Source organism: Sceloporus occidentalis, unplaced genomic scaffold, assembly GCF_023333645.1.
Source record: "Sceloporus occidentalis isolate IW3139 unplaced genomic scaffold, rSceOcc1.0.p SCAF_8, whole genome shotgun sequence".
Lineage (NCBI taxonomy): Eukaryota > Metazoa > Chordata > Lepidosauria > Squamata > Phrynosomatidae > Sceloporus > Sceloporus occidentalis.
This window is the reverse complement of record NW_028316988.1, coordinates 16,112,680-16,125,200: the sequence shown is the minus strand read 5'-3', so window position 1 is coordinate 16,125,200 and position 12,521 is coordinate 16,112,680. Positions and strand designations below refer to the sequence as shown.

The 12,521-nt window shown below is 46.4% G+C and overlaps 1 protein-coding gene across 11 annotated transcripts in view; it reads left to right on the top strand.

Annotated features, from left to right (window-relative positions):
* The window catches only part of LOC149308035 (potassium channel subfamily T member 1), a 91,103-nt gene that overhangs the window by 63,412 nt on the left and 15,170 nt on the right, over positions 1-12,521 (top strand). For all 11 annotated transcript variants that reach the window (XM_089534957.1, XM_089534958.1, XM_089534956.1 and 8 more), the window contains 10 exons: positions 64-147; positions 556-650; positions 3,025-3,205; positions 5,227-5,391; positions 6,245-6,381; positions 6,657-6,720; positions 7,803-7,911; positions 9,229-9,337; positions 10,511-10,660; positions 11,407-11,645. In XM_089534957.1, coding sequence (XP_089391083.1) covers positions 64-147; positions 556-650; positions 3,025-3,205; positions 5,227-5,391; positions 6,245-6,381; positions 6,657-6,720; positions 7,803-7,911; positions 9,229-9,337; positions 10,511-10,660; positions 11,407-11,645 — 1,333 coding nt within the window. The remainder of the gene's footprint in view (positions 1-63; positions 148-555; positions 651-3,024; positions 3,206-5,226; positions 5,392-6,244; positions 6,382-6,656; positions 6,721-7,802; positions 7,912-9,228; positions 9,338-10,510; positions 10,661-11,406; positions 11,646-12,521) is intronic.

Genomic DNA, 12,521 nt, shown 5'->3' with positions numbered 1-12,521 from the left:
CTGCATATATTTGTGGAGAGATGTAACCCCAAACAGGCAAATAACCAGACTTTGTTTTTCCAGATCTTTTGGCCATTTATACGGAACCTGTTTATTCCTGTTTTCTTGAATTGCTGGCTGGCAAAGTATGCCTTGGAAAACATGATTGTAAGTCACTGGAGAACCACCCTCCCCATGACATTTGCCAGCAAATTGTTCATTGGCCTTGTTTTTCTGGGCTTCAAATTGGTCAGTATTTGTGGGGTGGAGACACGCATTATAACATCCCAAGGCACATTGCAACACTCAGATGTGCATCTTTGCAAGTCACTAAAAGGATTTCACTGCATTTCTGCAGCATAGCTACAGATTGATAATGTAGACCATGATATAGAAACGAAGGCATCAGTTTGGTGATCTTCATTTGGAGACCTCGCCAAGCAAACCTTTCCAACGGGCACAGTCTAAAGTATGCCTCTGTAAATTGCAGAACCACATGCTACTGATTTATCTTTTTTATTTTGTATTGCATGGTATGGAAGACAGAAGTAGTGAGATTATTTTCTTCCTTTCCAGAACGATTTGCACCGAGCGATACAAAGAACCCAGTCTGCCATGTTCAACCAGGTGCTCATCTTGATTTGCACTTTACTCTGTCTCCTTTTCACTGGGTAAGTTTGAACTTGGTTGCTCTTTAGGAATTCTTAGAGCAACCCCACTCCCCAATCTATCCCTTTACTTCCCCCCAACATCATTTTTTAGGATCAAAATCCTGCTTTCCAGAATATTTCTTTTCCATTCCTTTCTCTGCAACCTCATTTTCAAGTATTGCATTTTTTAAAGGAGAGTCTTTAATGATGTGATTTCCATAGACTTTTAAAAACAACAACAGAGCATACCAGAGTGTGTATGTTCCCTCTGCCCAATGCTGAAGATAAAAGAGACTTTACATAATAATACTGTAGTCCAACTCATAATAATAGGTAATACTGCAGGCAGATCAAGGCTGAGTCTACTGAGAGCATGATAAACATCACAGAGGATATCTGAAAATCTGGCTGGCGTTTCCCTTCCGGCCCAGTTTATCTGGAGGATCCCTCCGTTGCCGCTGAAGTTCCCATTTGCCAAATGAACTGTGGAAGGTTCCGCTAATTAAAACCCTCAGCATCAAAATGTATCTCATTAGCTTATTGCTAATACATATTGTATTAAGCTCTGCAGCGTTCGCGTCTATCACTGAAATCGAAGGATGCTCTAAGACAGGGGTAGGCAACCTTTTTGAGCCGGGGGCCGGGTTGCTGTCCCTCAGGCGACTGGGGGGCCGAAGCCGGGGGTGGAGCTTCAACCCTCCGGGGCGGGGCCACATGCCGGGGGTGGAGCTTCCACCCTCCAGGGCGGGCCACGTGCTGGGGGGTGGAGCTTCCACCCTCCAGGGGCGGGGCCGCATGCCAGGGGCTGAGCTTCCACCCTCCGGGGGCCAGGCCTCCCCATCTTTGCTGGCCCCTGACGGGGCCCCAGGCTCCATCAGAGACTGGCAAAAAAGCTGGTGGGGGCCGCCAGCGCTGGAGGGCCCCCTGGAGGGCCCCAGCGACGGCACCAGGCCTCCCAGAGGCCCCCTGCCGCTGTCGGAGCCCTCATGGAGGGCCCCAGCGACGGCACTGGGCCCCCCAGAGGCCCCCTGCCGTCGTCGTAGCCCTCCTGGAGGGCCCCAGAGATGGCAAAGGGCCCCCCAGAGGCCCCCTGCCGCCCTCGGAGCCCTCCTGGAGGGCCCCAGCGACGGCAAAGGGCCCCCCAGAGGCCCCCTGCCGCCCTCGGAGCCCTCCTGGAGGGCCCCAGAGACGGCAAAGGGTCCCCCAGAGGCCCCCTGCTGCCCTCGGAGCCCTCCTGGAGGGCCCCAGAGACGGCAGCGGACCTCCTAGAGGCCCGCCGCTGCTGCCGCCGTGGCCGCCCGTCGCGGCTTTTCACCTCTCTGGGCGCCGCCATTTTGGGCGGCAAAATGGCAGTGCCCATAGCCCCAGAGGCCGCTCTGGGCGCCGCCATTTTTTCGCCCAAAATGGCGGCGCCCAGAGCGGCGAAAAGCCGTGACGGGCGGCGGCGGCAACAGCGGCCAGGGGCCAGTCGGCAGGCCTCCGCAGGCCGCATCCAGCCCGCTCTAAGAGAAGGATGGGCTAACCTCTGATCTCAGCCTGGTCTTGCCATTGTGCCTCTTAAGGTCCAGCCGACAGTGGTTTCTGAGCATAGAAAAGCTGCCCACTCCATTCTCAGTCTCTGAAGGCCAACGTTATATTCACTGCATCCCATCCTTCAACTCTTGGGCAATAAAGGAAGACATTTCTTTCACCTTGTTCTCTCACATGAGTAGCTGGCTTCTTACTACATGGTTGTGTCCTTAGCCTTGAGCCCACAATGTATATAAAATGGGTTCTGCTGTTTCCCGGTGGCATTGACTTTAGTGACTCAAAGTGGAAATGAATCACGGCATGTTTTGAATGCAGTCCCACTAGAGTCCTGTTCAAGCTTTCTGTGGTGGCCTTGCTTTTAGAAGCCTATGTTCCCATTGAAGAAGGTCTAGATTTATCCAACGGCTCAGAATCTCTCCATCCATTTGCTGCTGAGGCTGCTAGCGGTATTGTTTAGTTCAGCCTCAGATTGTTCATGCTGTTAAAAGATATCGTAATGGTGGTGCATTTTAAAGACAGCTGCCACTTTGCTAAATGGAAATGAGGGGTTTCAAACAGCTGAAGGTGTGGTTTACATTAGAAGTAAGCAACCAGCCTCCAGATTCACATCTTTGCAATTCATCCACAGGGTTTCATTGCATTTCTGCAGCACAGCTACAGGTTACAAAATGTAGACAGGAATATAGGATCTTGGCAAATATCATGACAACAAGAGAAGGAAGAGAAGAGAAGGAAAGGCACAGAGTAATTATTAGGAACTGGGGGAAACTGTGGATAAAAAATATTGAAATTTCACATTCATTTCTAAGTAAACTCTTGTCTTTCTTTGATGGTGAGAAACTTTATCTGTTGTTTCTTCCTCCAGAACCTGTGGCATCCAGCACTTAGAAAGAGCTGGTGAAAACCTCACCCTCTTCAAATCCTTCTATTTCTGCATTGTTACCTTCTCCACGGTGGGCTACGGCGATGTGACACCCAAAATCTGGCCCTCACAGCTGTTGGTTGTGATCATGATCTGCGTTGCCCTGGTTGTATTACCGCTCCAGGTAATGAATGACCTTTCAGAGTTGTGGCAGTATGGCATGCACCGTAAACAAGATGCTCTTGTGGGATTGAGGTGCTTATCCCATAACACTGTGTTCTGTCCAGTTGCTGCTTTGCATTCCATTTGTTACTGTGGTGCACATTTCCACTGATGGGGAAAACCTATCCATAGACTCTCAATACTCCCTGCCTTTGTGCGATAAGTCCCTCCTGATGCAGTTCTGTTACTAAGGCACTCATGGTGAATAGATGGCATAATTCTGCTCCTCTCCCCTTCACAACGATTGTGGCTGTCAACTGCTTCCTGGAGCTGGCTGCTGTGTGTGCATTCACACATCAGCTGATTTCCAGAGGCAGTTGGTGGCTGCAATTGCTTGTGTGGGGCTGCTGTGCAAATGCGCACACAGCAGCCCCATGCTTTGTGGAGGGGAAGGATGAGCGATCGCAGCTGCCAACCACCTCCCAAAGCTGGCTGCTGTGTGTATATTCACACAGGCAATGTGCTTTGGGTGGTGGTTGGTGGTTTGCCCTAAGTCGGAAATGACTTGAAGGCACACAACAACAACAAAAGCTTACATCAACAGGTCACACTTCCAGATAAATCGCTACAGGACTGCAAACTTGGCTGCTTAAATCCCATTGCAAAGAAGCCATCCTATAATACAGCTTCCTTTTAGCCTTTTGCATTCAGGCCTCATCTCCAATAACATTCCAGTGAGAGTTTATGGAAAGGGAGCACAGTCAAAAGCCCATGATAAATCAGCTCAGCATTTTGCCAGACCTCTTGACGTAGTTCCTTGGCATCCTTCTGGAGCTGATGGGTTCCACCAAGAGATGCTACCCTTGGCTGCCCAATTGGATGAGCGAGAGCTGACCTTTCGAAGCCGACAAGAGAGTCCTCCTGCCTGGATGCTAGGGGATGTTCTCTGTATTTTGCTCGGCTCTGTAAACTGTCACCGAATCGTTGAGCTGTGGCTGGTTGCTACCTCGAGCCAGGAATCAAAAAGATCTGACTCATTTTTTGTCTCCTGCTGGGCTTCTTGTTTACAGATCTGGATCTCCAGTGGTTCAATTTCTAAAGAAGAGGCAGCAAAAAAACCCCAAAATACGTTGTTGCCTCCAGCCAAAGACGAGACCGTGCCTTTCCTGTTCCATGTGCAAAGTTATTGTTGTTCTTGTTCTTTTGTGCCTTCAAGTCATTTCCGACTTATGGTGACCCTAAGGCAAACCATTCAAGGGGTCTTCTTGGCAAGATATGTGCAGAGGGGGTTTCCTATTACCTTCCTCTGAGACCATGAAACCAGTGGCTTTCATGGCCAAGCTGGTAATAAAACTCTGGTCTCCAAGGGCATAGTCCAACACTCAAACCACTCCGCCAGAGTGGCTCTACTGTACTTAATGCCATTATCTCAGCCATTTATCTCAGCAAGCAAAAGGCAGGTTTTGTGGCATAATAAAAGGCATGTCTACACCTGCTATTTAAGCCAGTTTCCCCCATCCGCACTGCAACCTGTCTTCACTTTGCAGGGCCAAAGCCCCGATTTCATTGCAGACTATCTTCATGATGTGAAGACAGTTGGACATTGAATCCCTCCCTTAAACCAGATTTAAAAGACTTTAATATTTTGCTCCAGACCCTCCAGGAAAATCTGGAGCACTCTTGGGCAATGACTCCATTGCTCTTTACAATGCCCAGCCATGTTATCATTGACGAACATCTCATTTTCAACCTCAAAGGGAGAGACTCATGTCAGCACCAGCACAGTGGGACATATGTGTAGACAGTAACTTGGCATCACTCTGGAATAGGGAGATAACGGGGAGACTTCAGGGCCACTTTGGGGCCAAGATACTCCAGGAGAAGCAGGACATTTAGAGCACCACAAGTTCTTCACCAACAAGAAGCCAACCCATTTGCAAAAAAGCAAACAAGCCCCCAAAACTGCCTTGGGAGGATCCATTATTGGGAAGGTGTATGCCTTTTTGCAAAGCTGTATAAACAGCCTACTCTCTTGTCATACAGTTTGAGGAGCTTGTATACTTGTGGATGGAGCGCCAGAAATCCGGGGGGAACTACAGCCGCCACCGAGCGCAAACGGAGAAACACGTGGTCCTTTGTGTCAGCTCCCTCAAAATTGATCTGCTGATGGACTTCCTCAACGAATTTTACGCTCATCCTAGACTGCAGGTGAAAGCTAAGCTGACTCTGTCTACTCTTATTCACTTATTAAGTCTCCAGTCCAAGCAAAGGTTGGGCAGTACCTTTAGGAACAAGTGCAAATTCATAAAAGTGTGCAATCTTTGGGCTTCTCCAGAACAATACATCAGATCAAGAACTGAAAAATTGCAGAAGACAGAAAAGACGTTTGGAAATCTGAAACATTTGGCTAAGGCTGCATCCACACTGCAGGAATAATGCCTTTTGACACCACCATGACTCCATTCTATAAAATTTTGGGATTTGTAGTTTGTTGGGACAACAGAGCTCTCTGACAGAGAGGGCTAAATATCTCACCAAATTGCAACTCTCAGAATTCCATTGCATTGAGCCCTGGCGGTTAAAGCAGTATTAAACTGCTTTATTTCTGCAGTGCAGATGCAGCCTTGATGTTTTAAACTACTGATGTTCATGAATAGCTGGTAACATCTAACCAAATTTTTAAAATCTCTATGCTTCTTCCCTCTTCCCAATTGCTATTTTTGTTTTTACCATCTTGTCTGATGAAGAGTTCTGGAGCACTCCAAAGCCAGCACACTTTTCTGAAACGATGAGTCTGATAAAAGCATTGCCTGACTGTCAATTTTGGATGCTGTATTATTGTTATGGATTAGTATGTCCACATTTGAGATTTACCTATTTACTTATATCGGTATAGATTTCAAAGAACTAGCTGTGTTAAGTTTCTTGCAGCATAAAAAGGATAATTCCCAGAATTTCATTGCACTAAGCCCTGGCAATTAAAGTGATGTCAAATGCAGACCCCAACAAAAGTTTCAATAAATGCATCCTTAATCGTTTCACTTCTGGCTTTCTCTTTCAGGATTACTATGTGGTGATCCTCTGTCCCACAGAGATGGACATCCAGGTCCGGCGGGTGCTACAGATCCCCTTATGGTCTCAGCGTGTGATCTATCTCCAGGGATCAGCCTTGAAAGACCAGGATCTCTTGAGAGCCAAGTGAGTTGGGAAACCAAGATCTGGGCTCTGCAGAAGCAACAGTGCTGGAAAGAGCTCTGTGAGATTTGGAAACTGGCGCCTTCTTCCCAAAAGAAGCTAGTCCAGTAAACCATGGGGCAAAGAGTGGATGGACTGGGTCCTACTGGTGTATCTCTGGATGATTTACAGTCTTAAAAGGAAAGGAGAGGGATAGGCTTCGGCCAGTCTCCCCAAACTCTTCTCTGGCTTTTCACTATCCATTGATGTCCGTCTGATGGCAACTTTTCTCATTTCAGGATGGACAATGGAGAAGCCTGTTTCATTCTCAGCAGCCGCAATGAAGTGGACCGCACAGCTGCTGTAAGTCCAAGATACGGGGACTTTAAAATCTACTGCCCTTTCTGATTAAAAAAGTACCTGATCCCTTATCAAGGCAACTAACTTGGACTTGTTTCATTCAACTTTTTTATTCCCATGTTTTTACCTTATCTTGCTTTGTTATTACTGTTGTGTCTTTTCAAATCGTGTAAGACTTATAGCAGCCCTAAAGCAATCATATCATGGGGTTTTCGTGGCAGTTTTCTTCAGAGGGGTTTTTGCCATTGACATTGACATTGCCATCCTCTGTGGCTGAGAAAGTGTGTCATCCAATGGGTTTCCGTGGCTGAGCAGGGATTCGAACCCTGGCCTCTGGACTCATCATCCAGTGCTTAAACCACTACACCACGCATCTGGCATTCACAATGAAATGGATCAGAAACACATTTATTCCCACATTTCTCTGCCAGTTTGAGGGTGGCGAATATTGTCCACCCACTTGGCTATTCTCTGAAATCCAGATATTTGTCACCAGCTCTTTGACTGCTGCTGCTTCATTCATATATATGAAAAACTGGAAATCTAACAACATGATTTCAGCATTTAATGCTTGTCAGTGTTTGACATTTGATGTAATTAATATGAATTCTTCTGCATGAATCACCTTGTCCTTCAAAATCCAGGCAACAAAGAGCCATACTGTAAATGTTATTTATTCCCACCCAGCCATCAGCAGAAAGGCCTTTTTGTCTTTGGCTTCAAAAATGTTGCATGCTGTTCTTTGGAAAAGTTAAGGACTATTTTCTCCTTTGCCCCCCCTATATATATATATATATATATTTCTATTCCACAACTCTTTCAAGGTAGATCCAGTTTGCATTTTAAAGGTGCTTCAGAATTTATCCCCCTCCAAATTTTATCTAAGGATCCAAGTGGTCCAGTCCTGATCTTGGAAAAGTCACACTGACTATGAAATTGTGGGAATTTGGAAAACCGTCGTCCCAAAACAAACAACTTTTCCAGGCTCTAGTTTTTGCTTTTGAAGCAGATGTGATGAACAGGGACTTGTCCATTTTATTTTTTTATGTTAATTTCCAAGTTGTTTTCCCCTCTTCTTTCTATAGGATCATCAAACTATCCTCCGAGCTTGGGCCGTGAAGGACTTTGCTCCAAACTGTCCCCTGTATGTTCAGATCTTGAAGCCGGAGAACAAGTTCCATGTAAAATTTGCTGGTAAGAATGTTTTGTAGTTGTATTTCTGTCCCAATTTTGGTCTTTGGTAATTTGCTGAAAGGGAGTTTTAAACCCAGCATTAGCGTCAGTCTAAAAAATATCAGTCTGGCCCTCCCTTCTTGTATTACTCTTCTCTTTGGTGATCCATCTTTCATTTGCCAGTTCTCATTTCTCCCTCAACCCAACAGTGTCTCTGTTTATTGAATCTCATTTTAATTTGATTTTCCCTGTGTCTGGTTTCCCCCCTCCTTCTCCTCCTCCTCCTTTAAACAAAATATCTTCCTATCAGCTGAAAACATGAATGGTCAGGGATGAAAACATGATGCATTTTCCTTTCTCGTGTCTAATTGAATTTGGCTGGCTGTTTGGAAACTGGGACATTGCGGCGATCCGTTTCTGGGACTCCTGTTGTGGACTCGGCTTGCTGGATGGACCCCTCGCTGGTCTGAATCTTCGCTCCGTAAAGAATGGCAAAAGAAAAGAGAATTCAAAAGAAATGGCTAATCGCTGGACTTACATAAACCAGTGAAGCGACAATAAGCTATCCTGTTTGGAGTGACCTGCAACTGTGCAAAGCAGGGTTGTGTTACCTTTGGGGACTACAAGTCCCAGAATCCTCCAGCCAGCACTGCCAGGCTTCCTGGGGATACTGGGACATGTTACTCCCAAAAGTAACATTTCTGTTCTTTTGGTACTGGTTTGTGTTCATGTGAAGCAAATTAATTGTCCTTTGGAAGGCTACAGGCCGCATTCCCACTTACAAATAAATCGCTTTGTGATCCAAATCGATGGATCGGTTTGGCGGCAGAGCGTGGTTCACACTACATTTGCCCCATTGCATTTTCTTGCTGCAAAATAAAATCAAATAACCCACTTGTGGTTCACATTGACAGATGAATCGACTCAAAATGGACCCGCTCCAGCCGTGGAATCAGTTTATCCAAAAAGACGCGGGAAAAATAAGCATCAAAAAAGACACAAGTTAAATGAGTCTAGCGCATGGCCCCCCTCTGCGATTCAGTTCAAGTGTGAACCAGGGTCATTTAAACTGCTTCAAACCGATTTGCGGGCCCGGTTTAAAATGTAGTGGGAATGAGGCCCTAGAATCCCTCAGCCGGCATGGCCATTGGGGGATATGGAAGTCACAAACATCCCACAAGCCAAACAGAATATCTCCTCATCTTTGCTTCCAGTCATGAGCAGGGAGAATAGGATTTCAGGTGCTTAAGAAAATGGTGATCTGTTGATGATGATGGATTGCAAGACGATTCCCAATGATGCTCTTGGAGATGACAGCAAGACTCTTTTCCATTTCAGATCATGTGGTCTGTGAAGAGGAATGCAAGTATGCAATGCTGGCTCTGAACTGCGTCTGCCCGGCCACCTCTACTCTCATCACGCTCCTTGTTCACACATCCAGAGGACAGTAAGTAACTCGTTCATCAGTAAAAGCCAAGCAGAGGGAATCCAAATGAAGGTAGAACTATGTTCATGAGTGTGAATTTCCAGAGGATGATAGCCAGGATTGAAATGATGCTCTCTAGAGGACATGCCATCATTCTGAAGCACCTAAGCACCAGGGAAATCTGGCCTCCTTCTCTATGTCTGATTCATGCACTTCATCCGCGTCTCTCCCAGTCACGCTTTGCAAAGCTGCAATAAAATACATTTAGACACTTGCTCTTGTTGGGGCTCATCATGAAAGATGTCATCGTGGGGTTACTGACTTTTCTCATTTTTGGCGTCTCAGCTGGCTGACTTTTGAGCAGCGAGGAAGCCAAGGAAATTGTCTCAGAAGGACTTGCTTGATGGGGCATCGCGCAGCGAGTTAAGGTTGACTGCTTCCTTTATCTGTTAGCTTTTTGCTTGCAGTTAATCCAGAAAGCTTCCATTTGCTCGGGTTCAGACTTAGGATGCAAGGATCATGCCGAATCCGATCAAAGCCCTGTCTCATCTACAGTCCCAATTCTCCTAGCGCAGTGATTCCCAAACTCTGACCTTCCAGATGTTTTCGACTTCAGCTCCCAGAATCCCAGACCATGGGCCAAGATGACTGAGGTTTCTGGGTGCTGAAGTCCAAAATATCTGGACGGCCTGAGTTTGAAAATCACTACCCTCGCGGCTGGTCAGATGCATACAGTATACGACAAAGGCTTAAAAGCAGTAGTGTTTATCTTCTGTTGCTCCCCAAGCAACACAGATAGACTGCTCCTGAATACGAAAGTTCCAGTGCAAATTATTTTGGTGAATGCTGGGCTCCAGAGTTTATGGGGCCATTGGACATACCTGGCATGGCAGGGCTTTCTTGGTGATGGCCATCTGGTTGCACAACTTCCTTCTGTTAGAAACCTGAGTGTTCTCCACAATCTTGTTTTCTAAATTCTAATCCATACACACTTTCAGGGAGTAAACTAGTAATTGAGCTGTCTTCTACTGCTGTTCTCTCCCCCCATCCCATGTTATTGCCAAGAAAGTCCTAGAATAAGGTCACCATAAGTTGGAGTTGACTTGAAGCCACATAACAGTAACAACAATCAGATTCTGATTTCAGATCCCCCCAAGGTCTTAACAGATGTTGTTCTCCTCAATCTGCTTTCAGAGAAGGACAGGAATCGCCGGAGCAGTGGCAAAGGATGTACGGTCGCTGCTCGGGTAATGAGGTCTACCACATCCGGATGGGCGACAGCAAGTTCTTCATGGAGTACGAAGGGAAGAGCTTCACCTACGCATCCTTCCACGCCCACAAAAAGTGAGCTAAAAGGCTGGACAATCATCTGGGTTGGGAAACTTGGGACCCTCTCATGCCATTGATTATGTGAGCCAGTGGGGAAAGGGATGGGTTGTAGCCCAACACTATCCAGAAGTCTATGAGTTGGCTGCCACTGCTGCAGCTGAATGGCATGACTCCTATTTGTTAGTTTCAAGAGTAGACCCATTGAATCAGTTGTTGACTGGTGGGTCAACACACAGGTGAATGCCATTGGTTCAGTGGGTTGACTCTAATAGGGACTAACAGTTGAATTTAGGCCAAAGTCGGAGTTTAACAGTAAGAATACAGGAATGAACAGATGGCATTGAAATTGGACAGACAGAATAAACCGACTTGAATACACAAGAAGAAATAGTCAAGAGTAAAACTGTTAAAATCACATAAGAACAGTTATTGATTTAGCACAAGGGTGGGAAAGCTAAATCGGGGTTAATACTTGAATGGGGGACAGCCAAGGAAAACCAGGTACTATAGGCTGCATTTTAGACTACCTCTGAGTATTCCTTGCCTGTGAAAACCCTATGAAATCCTTATCATCCCTATAAGTCAACTAAAAGCTTAGAAAGTACTTATCCAGGCACACATATTGAAAGAAAACTCATTAAAATAGCTTGAAAGCACTTAAAATACAACAAATGAGAGAGGAAAGTAGAACGTGGCCTATGTCGGGTCAGGCCAGTGGGGATTTTGATCCAGGACCGTCAGGGAACGCATCCTCCTTTCAGGTACGGTGTCTGCTTGATGGGTGTGAGAAGGGAGGAGAACAAGAGCATCCTTCTCAACCCAGGACCGCGGCACATCATGACCGCCTCGGACACTTGCTTCTACATCAACATCACGAAGGAGGAGAACTCGGCCTTCATCTTCAAGCAGGAGGAGAAGCAGAAGAAGAAAGGCTTTGCAGGGAGAGGGATCTACGACGGGCCGTCGAGGTTGCCAGTCCATAGCATCATCGCCAGCATGGGTGAGTCGCCTCTGGTCCTTCCCAATGATACATTGCAAGATAGTGTTATAGTTTTAAAAAACAAATAGCGGCTCACATCTTTTAACATTTCTCTTCTTCTTTGGCAGCAGATCCTCAAGACGGTTTTCTTTAGGGCTTGATTTTCATTGCTTGCTTAGGGCTCTTTTCTCATTCTTGAGAGAGGCCAACCCATCAGGGAACATCTACTTATAGTAGAGATAATAGTTGCGAGAACGAAAAGAAAAGGGTGCTCATTCTTACCTGGCGTAAGCAAGTGTAGCTCTAGAGATGTTTTGGGACCACAGGACCCAGCATCCCTCACCTTTGTGCTGGCTCTAGGACTTATGGACGTTGCAGTCCAATGAAAAGTGGGAGGCCATAATTGCCGACCTCTGTTCGAACCAGCAAACGTGATTCCTGATCAAGTGGCAGAGAAGGCAGAGAGACATGGTGCATCTTATTGCTCAGACACCCCAGGAATCGAACATCAACAAAGCAAATTGCGTCCCTATTTTTGCTCCGTCCTCCTCCTTTCTCGCTCCGGTGTATTCTGTGCACGGCACACAATATTTGCAAAGCTCTCTTTGTCTGTCGCATGTCTCTGGTTCTCGGCAGGGTGTTTGGTACAAACAACGAGGAGATGAATGATGACGTCTCCCCGAAAATGAGGCTGTATTCAACCTGGGAGGAAAAAAAGGAAGATTGCTTTGGGCTACGTGTGACTGTTACCCAATGCACCACTGTTCGGATCACAGCAGTGTAGGCTGGGCCCTTGGATGTCAGAAGAGGTGAAAAAAATCTGCTGTAGGGTGTAGTGCAAAATTTATAAGGCCTGTCTAGTTGGATAGCTCCTTTAAAACACACACACACACATAT